At 41.2% G+C, this 18845-nt stretch overlaps 1 protein-coding gene across 10 annotated transcripts in view; it reads right to left on the bottom strand.

Annotated features, from left to right (window-relative positions):
* steap2 (STEAP family member 2, metalloreductase) overlaps window positions 1–18845 on the bottom strand; it is a 226015-nt gene that overhangs the window by 24856 nt on the left and 182314 nt on the right. For all 10 annotated transcript variants that reach the window (XM_072575875.1, XM_072575876.1, XM_072575877.1 and 7 more), the window contains 3 exons: window positions 14502–14620; window positions 3453–3534; window positions 2326–2518 (listed from right to left, as the gene is read on the bottom strand). In XM_072575875.1, coding sequence (XP_072431976.1) covers window positions 2326–2518; window positions 3453–3534; window positions 14502–14620 — 394 coding nt within the window. The remainder of the gene's footprint in view (window positions 1–2325; window positions 2519–3452; window positions 3535–14501; window positions 14621–18845) is intronic.

Here is an 18845-nt window from a genome sequence, read left to right on the forward strand (position 1 = left end):
GCTGTTGTGGTCAGTCTCTCCTGAAGGAGGGAATACAGACACAGCTCTGTGCACTGGGCACAAATGCAGGATGTCAGGAATAACAGGAAGTGAGATGCTACATAGACCAGCAGCAACAGATATGCTGCAATTTGGTGTGTGAGATCATGGGTTGCTTTTGGAGGTTTCCATCCAGCTTATGTGTGCCATCAGGTTCCAGAGCTTTGAGCAGCTGAGATCCTACATTGAGAAAATAACTAATGTTACGAAGAGCTAAATGAAGCAGACCTTAGAATTCATGGAACAGCTGCACACTGACATGCAGAGATCATGACATAATACCCAGCTGGACTTCTCAATTGGGGTATTCATTTCTGATGTTCTATCTAAAGCTAATTGGTCCAGTCTTTCTGACCTTCAGATAGTTGTTTATATAAAATAAGAAATTCCATGTTGTTGCTGCTGCTGCACTCAGTACTTAAATATATGCACATGGTCACAGACTACAAGAATGTTCTGATTAGCAGCACGTGAATTATGTTTTATTCATTCAGAGGGCATTGCTGGGTAGGCCAGCATTTATTGCCCATCTGAGAGGGCAGTTAAGAGTCATGCACATTGCTGTGCGTCTGCAGTCACATGTAGGCCAGAGCAGTAAGAATAGCAGTTTCCTTCCTGAAAGGACATTCATGAAGCAGATTGTTTTTTTCCCAACAATTGACAATAGTTTCATGGTCATCATTTGACTCTTCAATCTAGATTTTTACTGAGTTCAAATTCCACCATCAGCCATGGCGGATTCAAACGCAGGACCCAAGGACAATACCAGGGTTTCTGGATTAATGGTCCAATGGTAATTGCACTATGCCACTGCCTCCCATTAAGAGGAGGCCTTTTATTCTTATGAAACCATTGTATTCGTGACAAGGACTTAGACAGCCCCTGCAAGTAACCTGGGTTGGAGATGTGTGTGGTAAAACTATTACATAGAAAAAGCATGCTGACAATTCATATTGACAGGGAAAATTCATGGTGAAAGTGATATAAGTGTGTTTTAGCAGAGAAGTATTGCTAATTGACTAATACAGTACATTTCCAAGGTAGCTTGGAATTTTCTAATTCAAAGATGTGGCCACATTCATAACTACCAGAAGAGCTAACCCAATCATTATCTTAACTGGAGATCAGATTGGAGGAGAGTGCGTTATTCCTCAATAAGTACAATTGACTAAGACAGATTCCCTTGGGCAGGTTCTCTTTGGATAGGTATGTCTTGTGTCAGCTTGGTTCAACGTTAGCACTTCCAACAATTTGAAGACTGGATTTTAGCACCACTCCAGGACTTGAGCATACTGGACTGAGTGAAAGCTACCTCATCAGATGTACTATTCAAGAGATGAGACAATAAACCAAGGTCCAATTTTCCTCTAAGACCAACGTAAAAGATTCTACAGCACTATTCAAAGAGGAATGGAAGAGTTCTTCTTCAGTCCAAGCCAAAGTCCATCCATCAGCCAATATCACCAAAAGCAGATTAAGAATGCTGTTTGTTGGACCTTTTTGTGCACACACTGAAGCTTGTAGGCAAGCATGATAGCAAAGCATTGACTTCAAAAGTACTGAAATGACTGTGAAGTTCTTTGGAGCATCCTAGAATGACTCAGATAAAATATTTTGATAAAATAGTAAATGAATAGTTTGGCTTATGGTAGCTGTAGCATGCTTGAGAGGTAAAAAGTGACTTTGAAACCCAGAAATATTAACCACTGTGGTTCTCCTAATAATGAGTGGTTCTCCATTTCCTCCTACAAAATAATCAAAATCTGTTTTTATGGATTTTGGTTGCTACAACTACAATTGAAAAACCCAGAGATAGAAAATGTATGGATAATTTGAAAACATTGTGGAACAGATACGGCAAAAATAAATGCACAAAATTATGCGAGAAAAAAATAATAGAAGCACAAGTCCAAGACTCTAAACTGCAGCTGCACATTTTGAATACAGTCACATAACTTTTTAGGACATAGGTTGATGGTGTAGCATGTGTAAATCCTGTATTATTCATTTTAAAAAGACTCAGTTTATGTACTGCACAGTACTACTGAAAAACATGGGAACTTTTATCTGTGCACTATGAAAATAGTTTTGAAATTCCATTTGTATAAGATGCCTCGGCACAATTATCTGCTTGTGAAATAACGGGCAGAAATAGTGAGACAAACTTAAAGTCTAAATACTTAATCTCCTGCCATTTTCATGTCTATGCTACAGGTTTGGTGCTGGCAGAAAACTACTTTCACATTGTAATCTTAACATTACAGGAAGTTTTTCACATGCATTTACCTAAAATTCTTCCATGGTCATCCCGCTTGACTCGCATTTGTTTCTCCTCTTCCCTCCAAAGTTGTAGGAGAAGACTAGCTGCTGTAGAATCATGTTTTCCACGCCACACATTTATGTGATAAGCCGTTTTTGGGTTGTCACATAACTCAAGTAGGGTTCCGAGTATCAAACTATGCATGCGCTTTGGGCTTGCCTTTGCAAGAAAACAGAAAAGGTCCACTTGAAGAAGTTCAAGTAAATACATTTTTAAAATCAAATTAGCAGATAAATACAAATAAAGACCTTCAAATTATAATGTATCTTGTTGCCTTGCTGATATAATCATTCAACCTCAAACTCTATGGCACAAATCTAGAATTCTGACAATACTGAGAATGAGAAACATTAAAGTAAGGAATTAGAAATGCCAATAATATACATTAATTGTTTATTTATATTTCTCGTGTATGGAGTTGACTGTTAATCTTTCTTGGTCAAACCTTATCAAATTATAATTATAAAGCATCTTTGATTTGAAAAACAGAATTATAGTAATGTCTTCTGAGATACAAAGGAATTGTTATTGTGTAACTTCCTTCCAAAGAATGTCCTCAGCATACTTTCATTATGGCTCCACATCTAATTCTGTCTTTAATTATGATAATGAGGATGCACTGGTCTTCTGAAAAGATAGAGAAAAGGAAGGCGAAGTGGTAGCACTAATTAGGGAAGATATTGAACTGTTTGAAAGACAATGTCCTGGAAGGAAAAATTGCCAGAATCCATTTAGTGAGAGTTGAAAAGCAAGAAAGATATGATCACTGTATTTGCTTTTTCGAGACCTCCAAATAGTAAGCAAGAAAAAGGAGCAAATCTGCAGAAATTATACAGGTGTGGAGAAATGAAAGAGTGTTGCCACTGGAAGAGTTCATTATCCAAATATCAGCTATGCTAACATCAGAGTAAAGGAAAAGGGGGTGTGGTGGAGGGAAGAATTCCTTAAATGTGTTCAAGGGAATTTCATTGACCAATATGCTTTCAGGCTAACTAAATCCTCAATTGTTACTGATGGGATTTGAGCTCGGAAGTTTTAGATTCAAAAGCTCAGTAACATGATTACCACATTATCCATAATTTTTAATGCTTACCTCAAGCAAATCTAAGAGAAGGAAAATGCCTCCCATTTCAAGGAAGCTGTCTTCAGCTGTGTAGCACCCAACAATGCAGCACCTGTAATAAACATAAAATAAATGCATTTAACTTTTTCATTACTGCTTTATCTGCTGGGCGGCATGGTGGCACAGTTGTTAGCACTGCTGCTTCACAGCGCCAGAGACCAGGGTTCAATTCCTGCCTCAGGCGACTGACTGTGTGGAGTTTGAACGTTCTCCCCGTGTCTGCGTGGGTTTTCTCCAGGTGCTCCAGTTTCCTTCCACAGTCCAAAGATGTACAGGTCAGGTGAATTGGCCATGCTAAATTGCCCGTAGTGTTAGGTAAGGGGTAAATGTAGGGGTATGGGTGGGTGGGGCGGTGTGGACTTGTTGGGCCGAAGGGCCTGTTTCCACACTGTATGTAATCTAATGACTAATAAGTAGACATGTGCAAATTTATTCATCCTACTGCCATTTTCATTTTTGGAAAATATATCTTAATTTGTATTAAGTTACATGACTCCACTTCAAAAGTATTTCTTTGGTGGTAAGGTGCTTTTGCAGATCTTGAGGGTGGGAAAGATGCTTCACGCACACACGGTCTTCTTTATTTTTTTGTCGTATTTTTCCCTGCCAATCAATTTTGCATTAAAAGTTACAAAGACAGTGAAAATGCCAAATCTGAGTGCTAACAACAAGTTGCTTAAATGAAATACCTATTTCTTCAATCATGTTGATTGCTACTTATGCCCATTATATTTTACAGCATTGTACACTATAAAATTATTTTAGTAATTTGCATCTTTTATTCTTAAGACAGTAACTCATGCTACTGTATGGCAAATTTCAGTAATACCTTGCTGTTTGTGTTCAACCCAGAAGTGTGCTTTAAGTAACATAACCACCTCAGCCAACATAGCAACTGTTGCTTCCTTGTCCTTGTTTACTATAATAATCCAAAATATTTGAAATCTCCACGATTATTGGGTGGCAAAACGTTTGGATGAATAATACCAGAATACTGATCAACTGAACAAATATGAACAGTGCATCTCAGCAACTTTGATAAGCGTGAAGTTAGCTGAAACTCCGCTCCCATCTCCTTATTTGTAGTAGGTACGGTTCTGAAGAAGGGTCACTGGACCCAAAACATTAACTCCGATTTATTTCCACAGATGCTGCCTGACCTGCTGACATTTTCCAGCAATTTCTGATTTTGTTTCAGATTTACAGCATCCATAGTTCTTTTGGTGTTTTTAAGCTCAACTCACTTCAGACTTCCTGACTCAACATCCCCTCACCCTGAGCCTGACATTTCTACAACATTATCAACCCAACAATCCTTCATCCCTGACCTGTGCTCATCTCCACACCCCATACTGCCACAGCCTTGATATCTCATCTCCAACCTGACCTGACAACTCTAACCAGACATTCCAATCCCCAGAACTCGAGTGTTGGTTCCGTAGTACTACAGGAATGCATGGTGTGTGTGTGTGTGTCTATATACATGCGGTATTCCACTGATACCAGTATTGCCCATTTGATCAGGCTCATGTCTGCCTTATGTGTACACATTCTGGATCTCCATTGGCTTCCAGATGAGAAAACCATCCTTGAACCTTTCTACCCTGGACTTAGTCATGGGGTGTTATGAAGATAGTAGGTTTTCAGCCCTGTCTATTCCCACCCAAATAAATGGGAACCTGGCCATCCAGTGTGTCTGTTTGGGGAGAATTTAATTTTACCCTTTGTTTAAGTCACAGCTTGTTTTCCGACTTTTCTACGCATTGTCAGAAAGTTTCACAAGAATTCACACTGTTCCTTTATCCAACTTATTAGTGATAGATAATGCTAGATAGTCGAGGCTTCAGCATTGATATCTGGGATATCACAATATTTACAATTTGTCAACCTTAAAAAGATTCGGTATGCGGAAGATTACATTTTTTGGCTAGGGCAAGTTGCGTTGAGTTTGGTGGAGAGAAACTCACCATGAGGCTGGGTGTCTTTATCTTATCAAACTTGCCACTTTATGCTTTAATTGCCATTGGCAATCCAGTGGCATGTATCACTTTGTAACACTGAGCTACTGTGCTGCCCTGTTTACTGGAGTGATGCATAGGAGGGTAGTCTTCTTCTGGGAGGGCTGACAGAAAATGCTGTGCTTCCTGATGAAGGGCTTTTGCCCGAAACGTTGATTTCGCTGCTCGTTGGATGCTGCCTGAACTGCTGTGCTCTTCCAGCACCACTAATCCAGTATTTGATTTTCAGCATCTGCAGTCATTGTTTTTAACTTGCTACATGATGTCTGTCTGGTCAGAGATTGCCACATAGGTTCGTGCCCTGTCCAGACTGTGGGGGAACCAGGTAAGAGTTCTGGAAGAAGGTAAATAACCTTCTCTGTGCCACCAGGGTAAATGCCACACTCTGTTCTCTGTCAATTTACACTTCATTCTATCTCTGCTATTGTATTCATCTGCCACCAAGGCTTCTGTTCTTTGCATGCAATATCTTGCATCACTTACTCCATCTTAGAATGAGCTGTTCCAAGTAGTCATCACTCACTGGACATCTACTACAAGACCAGCATCCCTTGCTGCCACATCATCTTCAAGAGCCCAAAGTGTACCTGAGGGAGCAATGGCATCTGCCCTGCTCTTAACCAGTGACTAGACAGAGATAACTGGCAAGGACAAGTTGGCACTGAGGTTGTCCAACAGGAACACGGAGGTCTTAGAATCATAGAATCTGGACAGTGTAGAAAGAGGCCATTCAGCCCTTTGAGTCGGCACTGATCCTCTAAAAAGCATCCCACTGAGAACCACTCCACCCTATCCTCTTAACCCTGCATTTACCAAGGCTACTCCACCTAGCCTGAACTTCACTGGACACTATTGGGGTAATTTAGCATGATCAATCTACATAAGCTGCACATCTTTGGACTGTGTGAGGAAACTCGAGCATCTGGAGGAAACCCACTCAGAACAGGAGAATTCCATGTGGACAGCAACATAGGGCTGGAATCGAAACTAGGTCCCTGGTGTGGTGCAGCAGCAGTGCTAACCACTGAGCTACTGTGCCGCCCTGTTTAATGGAGTGATGCATGGGAGGGCTGACAGAGAACGCTGTGCTGCTACATGATGTCTGCCTGATCAGAGATTGCCATGTGGGTTATTGCCTTGTCCAGACTGTGGGGTACCAGGTAAGAGTGCTGGAAGAAGGTCAATAACCTTCTCTGTGCTACCAGGGTAAATGCCACATTTTGCTCTCTGCCAACTCACACCTCACTCTGTCTCTGCTACTGTATTCTTCTGCCACCACGGCTTCTGTTCTATTGCATGCAATATCTTGCATCACTCACTCTCCTTCCCTTCCCATCTTGCTACAGCATTAGCCCTGAATCCTCTGTTTCGTCACTCCCTCAGAACACCTCAACAACTTCCCTTCCAATGCACCAGCACAAATCAACCCCATTTACCCCCTTTATGTCATTACAGGAAAAGACATCTCACATCAGGGCAGAGTCAGGATGGCCCGGTGTGAAGGGAGGGACAAGAAGACCATGTCTGAACCATTTCATAGAATCACGGAATCCCTACAGCGTGCAAATAGATCATTTGGCCCAACAAGTCCACACCGACCCTCCAGAGTAACCCATCCAGACCCTATTCCCTACCCTCTACATTTATCCCTAACTAGTGCACCTAACCTGCACATCCCTGAACACTATGGGCAATTTAGCATGGCCAATTCACCTAAACTGCACATCTTTGGATTGAGAGGAAACCAGAGCACCTGGAGGAAACTCACACAGACATCAGGAGAGCGTGCAAATTCAACACAGAGAGTCGCCTGAAGTTGGAATCGAACCGTGGTCCCCGGCACTGTGAGGCAGCAGTGCTAACCACTGAGCCACCATTTGGGCAAAAAAGTCCCAGGGTCACTCCACCAAATCTTCACAATCAGTGGATTTGACTGCAGAGTAAGCCTCCTCCACCCCTACATTTGCACAAAAGGAGAACTCAGTGAGGCACACTGGGAGGGAGAGGAGAAGAAAGGTTTTGTAATCACATATGTACGGCTCACAGCTGACACTTATCTACAAAGTTTGAGTTTGTAATAAAGTTTGTTTATCACCATTCACGTGGCTGTTCATACCTCTGTGTAAGGCCTAGGTGCTTCATTGTGCTCTTTGGGTGCACTCCTTGCTCCCATGGAATGTGGTATGGCGGAGATATTCAATGAATGCATGTGTGCGTAGTGTTAACAACATGTGTTCTTGCATTGGCTCATTCTGACAAGTTGGGCCCTCTGCCCATCAGCATTGCTCGCTCTTTAGATGACTGTCTATTTCAGGCAGTTCCCCAGTAGTGATGGTGCCAGCAAGGTTCAACATACAGTGAAGGTCAATGCTGCACAGTGGCTAAGTAGTACACTACCTGAATGCTGTGTACTCAATATCTCATTTGTATGACATCAATGTCCTTCCCCTGTGAATTCTCAGTGACCAGTTGTAGATGCAGCTGCCTCCCTCATACCTTGGCTCACTTACTTCTCCCAGCATGCAAGAACATTTCAAGTCATTGTCTTGGACATTATACAATTTTGGTGTGCTTCATGATTTAATTGCAGTGTGTGGTCCTCTGCCTTTGGCTTTCAGCCTCAGCATTAACATGCTATTGAGATGCTAACATCACCTGCTCCCGCACACATACCCATTTGCCTACTCCACAGGCTTCACACTTACCCAGGTCATCAGCCAGGCCAGGTAAATGCATCTACACTTGCCTTACTTCCCCCACTGAATCCCCATTCTCCATTTCTCCATCTCTAAATAATGGCAAAGGGATGAATATGGCCTACTCCCTCGACTATTACTGGCCAATATCTGCACAGACCTGACTGGTTGCCTCATGTGTTTCAGACTGTGGCTAACTTCCCTTCAGCCTAAGTCTGGCCCCTATAGAGACAAAGGGCTGACCATGACCTGCACCTTGAAGCACAAAGGCACAGACCCACTGTGATGTGATGTTTGACCGTGGCTGAAGCCCACGACTGGCATGGATGGCTGCCCTTGATTAATTGCTCTGGACCCCCTTGCTGATGGATGCCTCCATGGAGTTGGTGGTAACCTGACATTGCTCACTGATGTATAAGAAGAGCTAGGTGAGCTTGGTTGAGCATGGCTATGCAGCATGGCCACCTGCCTGTGTACAGCACTAACTGCAAGTGCAATGGCAAGGGCAGGCATGTATGTTGCTGGCATGCTGCTAGGTACCATGAGAATCTGTGCTGGAACAGCTAGCGAACAACCCTGGTGGGCAGCCTGATGCCACAGTGATCTGAGTATCTTTCCCTATGCAGTTACTGTATCTGATGTGGCTGCAATCTGTTGGTTGTTGGTGTCATACATTTCAAATGCGTGAGACGGTAGGGTGCATTGTCAGGGCATTGCAGATGCCAGGATGATGATCATGCCTCCCTGAAAGTTGGGTGCCAATATCCTAGGTGAAAAGGTGCTTATGAGTCTCATGCTTATGCCTGCTCTGCATTGGGGCAGTGGACAACAAGGAAGTTATTTGGAGAAAGCAGTGAGCTGAACCAGATATCTATTGGTTGCTCTTTACCCACATTGCATGTTACAGCTTCAAAGAACTGGCTCAAAGAAGGGCACTATTGGTTGTTAAATATTCTTGGATACAATGTATTCAATAAACATAGGAAAGTGGGAGAGGTGGGAATACTGATGAAGAATGACAGAAAGGAAAACATTATATCACTGGAGAGAGATTGTGTTCCAATAGGTCAGGGACAGAATTTGTTTGGCTAGAGCTAAGGTTCAACAATGTTGTTGGAGCACTCTACAGCTCACCAACCAGTGGGAAAAATGTACACGAACAAACTTTCAAGAAAATAACAGAGAAATGCAAAGGGAGACTTTATCTGAATGTGGACTGACATAGCAGTAAAAGACAGAGTGGGGCAATAGTGGCTAGAGTATTCAAGAGAATATTCTATAGCAGTACATTTCCACTCTAACTATTTTTGGTAGTGTAGATAAGCAGAGAGATCTTGGTTACATAGATCCCTGAAAGTTGCCACCAGGTTGATAGGGCTGCTAAGAAAGCATACAGTGTGTTAGCTTTTATTAGTAGAGGAATTGAGTTAGAACCATGAGGTCATGCTGCAACTGTATAAAACTCTGATGCAGCCGCACTTGGAGTATTGCATGCAATTCTGGTCACCACATTACAGGAAGGATGTGGAAGCTTTGGAAAGGGTTCAGAGGAGATTTACTAGGATGTTGCCTGATATGGAAGGAAGGTCTTGCGAGGAAAGGCTGATGGACTTGAGGGTGGTTTCTTTAGAGAGAAGAAGGTTGAGAGGTGACTTAATTGAGACATATTTGATAATTAGAGGGTTAGATAGGATGGACAGTGAGAGCCTTTTTCCTCGGATGGTGATGGCTAGCACGAGGAGACAAAGCCTTAAATTGAGGGGTGTTAAATATAGGACAGATGTCAGAGGTTGTTTCTTTACTCAGAGTAGTAGAGCCATGGAACACACTACCTGCAACAGTAGTAGATTTGCCAACTTTAAGGGCATTTAAATGGTCATTGAATAAACATATGGACAAAAATGGAATAGTGTAAGTTAGATGGGCTTCGGATTGGTTTCACAGGTCAGTGCAACATCGAGGACTGAAGGGCCTATTCTGTGCTGTAATGTTCTATGAAAAGGGCACTGCTAAACTGTTTCTTAGGAATGAGATGAGCCAAGTGGAACAAGTATTAGTAAAAGAACACTTAGGGAATTGTGATCATTGTATCATAAGATTTAGATTGTTGTGGAAAATTCAAGGAGTGAAAGTGTGAAAATAATTAACTTGAGGAAAGCCAACTTTGATGGGTAAGAATAGATCTGACTTAGATAAATAAGAATCAAGGGTTGGATGCCAAAATTATAAATGAACAATGGATTGTCTTTAAAGAAGAGATAGTTCAGAGTAAAGGCATACCAACACATAAGGTAAATGCACAGCTCCCCCTCAGTTGACAATAGAGGTGGACATTAAAATGAAGAATAAAAATGTGTTTATGATGGATAACAGGTGGACAACAGAGTACAACAGAGAATTAAGCTGAATGTAAAAGGTTCAGAGAAGGATTAAGTAAGTGAAGCAAACAGTGAGTTTAAGAACAGATTGTACACTTAAAGGCATCAGGATCAGATTCAACTAAAGGACACTGTGGGAAGAGAAAATGAAAAACTTGGAGACACTTGTCATAATTTTCAAGTCTTCCTTAGATTCATGCCTGATGTCAGGGAACTGGAGAATTTCAAATGTCACACCGTTGTTCAAAAAAGGCGAAGCCAAGCCCAGCGACTACGTGCCAGTTAGTTTAACTTAACATACCAGCTAGGGAAACTTCCGGAAATAGTAATTTGTGAGAAAATTAATAGTTACTTGGGCAAATGCAGGTTAGTTAATGAAAGCTAGCGTGGATTTATTAAAGATTAACTGTATTCAACTAACATGCTTATATTTTTATCAGAGAGGGTTGATGAGAGCAATGCTATTGATGTGTTTTACATATAGTTCCAAAAGATGTTTGTGAAAGTTCCACAAAATAGACTTGTGAGCAAAATTAGAGGCATGCAATAAAAGGAACAATAGCAACTTGAATACAGTATCTGTGAAATGGGTGGACAAATGGCAGATGCAACTCAATACAGAAAAATGTGAGATGATTCAATTTGTTGAAAGACTGTGGAGGGCAATAGAAAATAAAGGATACAATTCTAAACGTAGTACAAGGGTCAGAAGGGAGGTGGAAAATATGTGCATAACCGATTGAAGAGTGGTAAATAAAGCATAACATATTTAAGTCTCATTAATATGGGCATAGAGTACAGAGCAAGAATATTATGTTAAACATCTAAACTTGTTCATTCTGAACCTACATTACTTCTAATCTCTCCAGCAGCTATGTGGATCTCCCTGGCTGTGGTAGGCAGCTTGGAGGGAATGAATTGTGGTGAGTTTGGGAAAATTAAAATCTTTAGAATGCATAGCAAGGCAATAAAATGTGCAAAAAGATTTATCAGAGTGATTTCAGAAATGAGGAATTTATGTTACATCACTGGATGGAGAGAAGGTTGAGTGAAAATATGATAAAGTTATTCAAATTTTTGAGAGCTCTGGACCGAGTTGAAAGGAAGAACTATTCCCATTAATGGAAGGATTAAGAATTAGAGTGCACGGTTTTAATGTCGCAAAAAATATTTTGCAAGTTGTTAGGATCTGAAATATGCTGTCTGAGAGCTTGGTGGTAGAAGCGCAATCAAGAGGAACTGGATGATTATTTGAAGAGGAGGAGCGTATAGGGCAGTGGGGAGAAAGTAGAGGATTGACATGAGTGAAATTGCTCTGCCAGAGAGACAGCACAGATATGATAGCCTAACTAATCTCCTTTTATTCAGCAACCATTTTGCTATTCTGTCATAAATTTGCCAAAAACAACTTTTCTTTTCCATAATAGGAAGAAGTTTGCTTTATAAATTATCCTGCTACTACTTCCTTAATAGTAAGGAATTGGCTACTTTTGTCTCTCCGGTTAAGACTGTAAAACGTGAGTGAGTAAATAAAGAAGATTAGAGGAAATCAACTTGAAATATTAAATTATGGGGCTGTATATCATGTGTGTTTTTGGCAGGGGGGGTGGATGTAAATTAGGACGAGTGCCTAGCCCACCACCTTCCTATCCACCTTGAGGTAACCCCAATGGGCTAGATGGGCACTGAAATCAGCAACTTGGCGACCATTTGTAATAGGTAATTCTGAATCAACTGAGCTTGCTAAAAGCTCAACTGACTCTAGTATTAGTGTGTCCATGCCATACTATAGTTGGTGTGGGCAGCCAAGCAGGAGTGAGCAGCTTATTAAAAAAGTTTTAAAGTGAAGAACAGTAAGTAATAGAGTACTCTATTTTGAGTCTGTTTTTTGTACATTAGGGGCAATGGCTTCCCAAAGATAGTGCTCACCCCTCCTTTCTATCTGCACAGTCTTTCAAAACTACACTTTTACCCCTTACCCTCCTCTCTCAGGGGTTTTTAGTTTATCGACTCATTCCGAGGTTACGGGCTTCTTTTGTCATCATTTATTACCAATTGCAGTTGCCTTCAAGAATATAGCTATGAAAAAGATGACAAACCTCTCTCCTACCCAAAGTCCTCTGACTTAACTGGATCTGAGATTGCATCAGACCTCTTTGGTGGGCCAGTCTGCAGTCCCTCAGTTTCTGAAGGTGGGACCAAGAGGCAGAAGTCCTGCTGTGTACCAATTTAGTCTGCTTCTGGCCTTTTATGAACACGGAGCAGGCTTGTCTTTGGTCAGTTAACTTGCTGCTAAGTTTTTATTTTCGTTCATAAAACCTGGCTCCTTTTCTCTCTACAGATCTTGCTAAAATGTGCCAAGCATTTCCAGCATTTTTTGTTTCTATTTTAGGTCATTAAGATACCTGTTTTATTCTTGGCTCAGGTAAGCTTAGCTGATGTCAGCTGGACAGCTAGAGTGCTTTAATTGACAGCAACATCCCATCACTTCAGTTCAATGTCTTCCATGGGAAATGTGTGTTTTGAGGATAGAGTTAAGCTCAGTAATAAACATCTATAGTAAAATAGTCTTTTGTCAGTTACTGGTCTAACTATAGAGCCTAGCCAAGGAACTGAATCTGAACAAAAATGTTAATGTCTTCAAGTTAAGAGGATGAAAGAAACAGTGAAAAAATTATTGGGAAAAGCAAGAAGGAGAGCAGTTAGCAGTGGAAAGGTGAAAGCTGATCTTAATGGGGTCAAAAAGGATATGATTATTGTTTCAATCCTAAAATGAGCTAATAATTAAAAACAATTATTTATATTTAAAAATTCTTAAATTAGATGGTCATGAATTTTAAAGCTTGCCTGGATGGGTGCAGCTTCAACGATATTCAAAAAGCTTGACACCATCCAGGACATAGCAGCCCACTTGACTGGCAGCACATCCACAAGCATAAATGTCCAATAGCAAAAGTGTGTACTATCTGCAAGACACACTGCAGAAATTCACCAAAGATCCTTAGACAGTATATTCCAAATGCAAAACCATTTCCATCTAGGACAACGACAGCATTTACATGGGAACACCAGTGCTTGCAAGTTCCCTCCAAGCCACTCACCATCCTGACTTGGAAATATATCACCATTCCCTCACTGCAGCAGAGTCAAAATCCTGGAACTTCCTCCATAACAACATTTTGGGCCAATATACAGCACAGGAACTGCAGTGGTTCAAGAAGCAGGTCACTACCACCTTCTCAAGGATAACTAGAGGAGAGGCAATAAATATTGGCCAGCCAGTGATGCCCACAACCCATGAGTGAATAAAAATCATTGACCTCTGAAATTGTTTTGCACTCACAACATTGATATATTGTTGATGTAGGCTTGTTATTCATTGAATAAAACAAGCCTCATGCAGTACACTAATTACATCACAAACATTAAAGTACAAAAATATTAAGAGATAAAATATTAAGAGATAATGTGAGATTTCATGATAAGTTTGCAAATAACACAATAACAGTGTAAATTATACCCTTATAAAATATCTTATACAAAACATAATATTATGTTACTTTGTGAATGCATTAAGTAAACTATGTGATAGTGAGGAGTGCAGATGCTGAAGAAGTCAGAGTCGAAAAAGTGTGGCATTGGAAAAAGCACAGCAGGTGAGGAGCAAGAGAGTTTCATCAGGACTGCGGAGGGGGAATGGGGGCTGAGAAATAAATGGGAGGGTGAGGCTGAGGGAAAGGTAGTTGGGATGGCGATAGGTGGGCAACAGTAGAAGGTGATTGTGATAGGTCGGTGGGAAGTGTGGAGTCCTTGATTAGGTGGTAGAGGAGGCCAGTTCTGTGCTTAACCTGCAGTGATAAACAAAACAGATACTGAGAGAAATTACAACTGAAATTATTTATTGCAGCATTATAACAAGGAACTTACCAGACGCAATCTACTGTTGCCAGTATTAGCTTGTTGTGACCCATGCCACTATAGAACTTATTTGGGTCAATCTTTAATAGCTTGATGAGAATATCTACTCCAAAGGCACCAAAAAGTTCCTAATATGCAATGAAAGAAAGCACTGTGGTTATTTCAAATTAAACAGCAAACTAATTTATTGCACATGCTAGAAATCTGCAATAAGAATCAAAACAGTGCTGGACACACTTTGCGAATCAGGAAGCAATTATAAGAAAAAAAGAGGCCATTTCACGTCATATGATCAATTATCATATCAAGCATTACATACATTATTTGTTTCAATGCAGAAAAGTTTCAATTTCGCATTGAAATGCAAATTTAATGTTAGAAGGCCATATTAACTACAAAGCAAATTGTAGTTGATAGACAGTCTCACTCTAAACTCTCTTGGTATCAGGTTGGGTTCTGGTTCCAGATTTATATTATAACTTTAGCACAAGGTTAATATATGATTGGAAGTTAAATAGAAAAATGAATCAGGAAACTTCAGTGCATACTAAATGTAGAAATAGAGGTGATGGCCTAGCGGTATTATCTGTAAATTATCAATCCAGAAACTCAGATAGTGTTCCAGGAACCTGGGATTGAATCTCACCACAATAGATGCAGAACGTGAATCCACTAAATATTTTGAATTAAGGATCTAACAATGACCATGAAACCAGTGTCGGTTGCAGAGGAAAACATCCCATCTGATTCACTAGTGTCCTTCAGAAGAGGTCCTCTGTTACCCTTACTTGGTCTTGTCTACATGTGACCCCAAACCCATAACAATGTGGTTGACATTCACATCCAAAATTTCCTAGCAACAATCACCAAAGTCTCAAAAAAGGGATGAACCCAGATAGACCACCTGGCATTGATCTAGGGCACTGGAAATGTGGGCGGCACGGTGGCACAGTGGTGAGCACTGCTGCCTCACAGCGCCAGAGACCCGGGTTCAATTCCCGCCTCAGGCGACTGACTGTGTGGAGTTTGCACGTTCTCCCCGTGTCTGCGTGGGTTTCCTCCGGGTGCTCCGGTTTCCTCCCACAGTCCAAAGATGTGCAGGTCAGGTGAATTGGCCATGCTAAATTGTCCGTAGTGTTAGGTAAGGGGTGAATTGGCCATGCTAAATTGTCCGTAGTGTTAGGTAAGGGGTAGATGTAGATGTAGGGGTATGGGTGGGTTGCGCTTCGGTGGGGCAGTGTGGACTTGTTGGGCCGAAGGGCCTGTTTCCACACTGTAAGTAATCTAATCTAATCTAATCTAATCTAAACAGCAAAAACACAGTCCTGTTGATCCTCAAAAGTCCTCCATACATCTGGGGGCTAGTGCTAGAATTGAGAGAGCTATCACAGAATCACAACAGTAGAGAAACAGACCATTTGGCCCAACATGTCCACACTGACCCTCCGAAGAGCATCCCACCCCACCCATCTCCTATATTTTCCCTGTAACTCTACTTTTCCCTTGGCTAACACACCTAACCTATATATCCCTGGACACTATGGGCAATTTTTCATGGCCAATACACCTATCCTGCACATCTTTGGACTTCATACGGAGCACGCAGCGGAAACCCACACAGACAATGGGAAAACATGCAAACTCACACAGACAGTTGCCCAAGGGTGGAATTGAACGGTGAGGCAGCAGTGCTAACCACTGAGCCATCATGTCTCTCACAGACTAGTCAAACATCAGCCTGGTATAGTCAAATTCTTGGATTAAATCATATCTTATAAACAATGTCCCAGACATTATAATTCCTGGATATGTCCTGACCTTGATATTGAGTCTCATGGCATCAAGTCAAATATGGGCAAGGAAACATCTTGCTGATTACCACATAACATCCTTCCCCAGCTAATGAATCAGTGCTCTTTCATGTTGAAAACACTTAAGGATGGAATGCTTCAATGTCCACCACAAAGAGCGGCTCGGCATCTATACTAGTGATAAAGCTGGTCGAGTTCTGAATGACATGTCGAGGACCACATGGCTGTCAAAACATATAAGCAGCAAGTGATAAACAATGCTAAGTGTTGCCATATCCAATGGATCAGGTCTACGCTCTGCAATCCTAACATATACAGTTGTGAATGGTGTGGATGTTTAAACAACTCACTGGAGAAGGAGATGCCACGAATATCTGCATCCTTAATGAAGGGAGAACCCAGCACATTAATACACAAGATAAGGCCAAAACATTCACAACAGCCTTCAGCCAGAAGTGCTGAGTGGATGATTAATCTCAGCCTCTTCAAGATGCCCCAAGCATGACAGATGCCAGTCTTCAGCCAATTCGATTAACTCCACATGATATCAAGAAATAGTTGCAGGCACTGGAAACTGCATATGCTTTGGACCCTGCCAACATTCCAGCAATAGTACTGAAGACTTGTGCTCCAGCACTTGCAGCACCCCTAACTAAACTGTTCCAATAAAGCTACAAAATCAACAATTACCCGACAATGTGGAAAATTACCTTGATGTTCCTGTATACAAAAAGCAGGACAAATCTAATCCAGCCAATTACTGCCCCATCAATCTACTCTCGATCATCAGTAAAGTGATGGAAGGTGTTATCAACAATGCTATCAATCATCACCTGCTCAGCAATAAGCTGTTCAGGAATGCCCAGTTTCGGTTCTGCCAGGGCCACTTAGCTCCTGACTTCATTACCCTCTAGTTCATACATGGACAAAAGAGCTGCATTCCACAGGTGAGGTGAGAGTGATACCCCTTGAAATCATTTGACTGAGTTTGCATCAAGTAGACCTTGCAAAAGTGGAGTCACTGACAATCAGGGAAAAATTCTCCAGTAGCTGGAGTCATATCTAGCACACAGGAAGATTGTTGTGGTTCCTGGAGGTTAATCATCTCAGCTCCAGAATAAGTCCACAGGACTTCCTCAGGGCAGTATCCTATACCCAACCACCTTCAGCTTATTCATCAATGACTATCTCTCCTCATGCCAAAGGGCATTTAGATGGCCATCGGATAAACATTTGGATGAAAATGGAATAGTGAAGGTTAGATAGGCTTCAGATTGGTTCCACAAGTTGGCGCAACATTGAGGGTTGAAGGGCCTGTACTGCGCTATAATGTTCTATTCTATAAGTTCAGAATTGGAATGTTTGCTGATGATGAGCAATGTTCAGCACTATTCACGACTCCTCAGATACTGAAGGAGCCCATGTTCGAATGTCAATACAGTATTCAGAAGGTTGGCTGCAGAAACTTAAGAAGCATAATGGTGTAAAATATCTGAAAATCTGTGGTAAAAAGTCTTCTGCTGACCATGAAGCAGTTGAAAATTAAATTGATGAATTTGCTAAGTTGATATCTGAGCAAAGCCTTAGTCCTGAACAAATTTACAACATTGATGAAACAGCTCTCTATTGATGCTATGTGCCGAGAAAAAAATTAACAATGCCTGATGAGAGGGCACCAACAGGTTTTAAGTATACTAAGGACAGGTTAACTATTCTTGGGTGTGCCAATGCTGCAGGCACACACAAGGTGCAATTGGCAGTGATTGGGAAAAGCAAACAACGGAAATGTCTGAAAGGTGTACACAGTTTATCTGTGCATTATTATGCAAACAAGAAAACATGGGTAACCCAGGAAATATTTTTCGACTGGTTCAATAACCACTTTGTACCAGGGGCACAAGCTCATTGCAGGCAAGCTAGACTAGAAGAAAACTGTAAAATTTTATTGTTCCTGGACAACTGCTCCGCATATCCCCTTGCCATATTTCTTGTGAAAAGTAATGTTTTCAGCATTTACTTGCCCCTAATGTGATATGTATTACAGCCTTATGACCAAGGAATTTTGTGCTCTATGAACAGCAAGTATAAAGACTATTTTTTAAACAGTATGCTTGCTGCAGTCAACAGAGAGATAGGGATCCAAGACTTCCTGAAAGAGTTTAGTGTTAAGGATGCCATTTATGCAGTTGCTAATGCTGATAAATCAACATGAGCAAATGCTTAGCACAGACTCTGGCCTACAACGATGTTTCATGTAAATGAACTTACAGGTGAAGATTTCAAAGGATTTCGTGTCACTAAAGAGAAAAAGATGATAGCAAACCTTGTAAGTTATGCACAAAGTTTATCGGACTAAAGTGTAAATAAATTACAGGAAGTTGACATCGAAGAAATGCTGAACGTTGACAATGATGCACCTATCGAACCTTCCTTGAACGATGGGAAAATTGCTGATATGCTGATAAGTATGACGATAGTAGTGATGATGATAATGACTTAGTGAATACAGTTGAAAAAGTCCCCATAGACAATTTGGTGAAAC

Source organism: Chiloscyllium punctatum, chromosome 8 (assembly GCF_047496795.1).
Source record: "Chiloscyllium punctatum isolate Juve2018m chromosome 8, sChiPun1.3, whole genome shotgun sequence".
Lineage (NCBI taxonomy): Eukaryota > Metazoa > Chordata > Chondrichthyes > Orectolobiformes > Hemiscylliidae > Chiloscyllium > Chiloscyllium punctatum.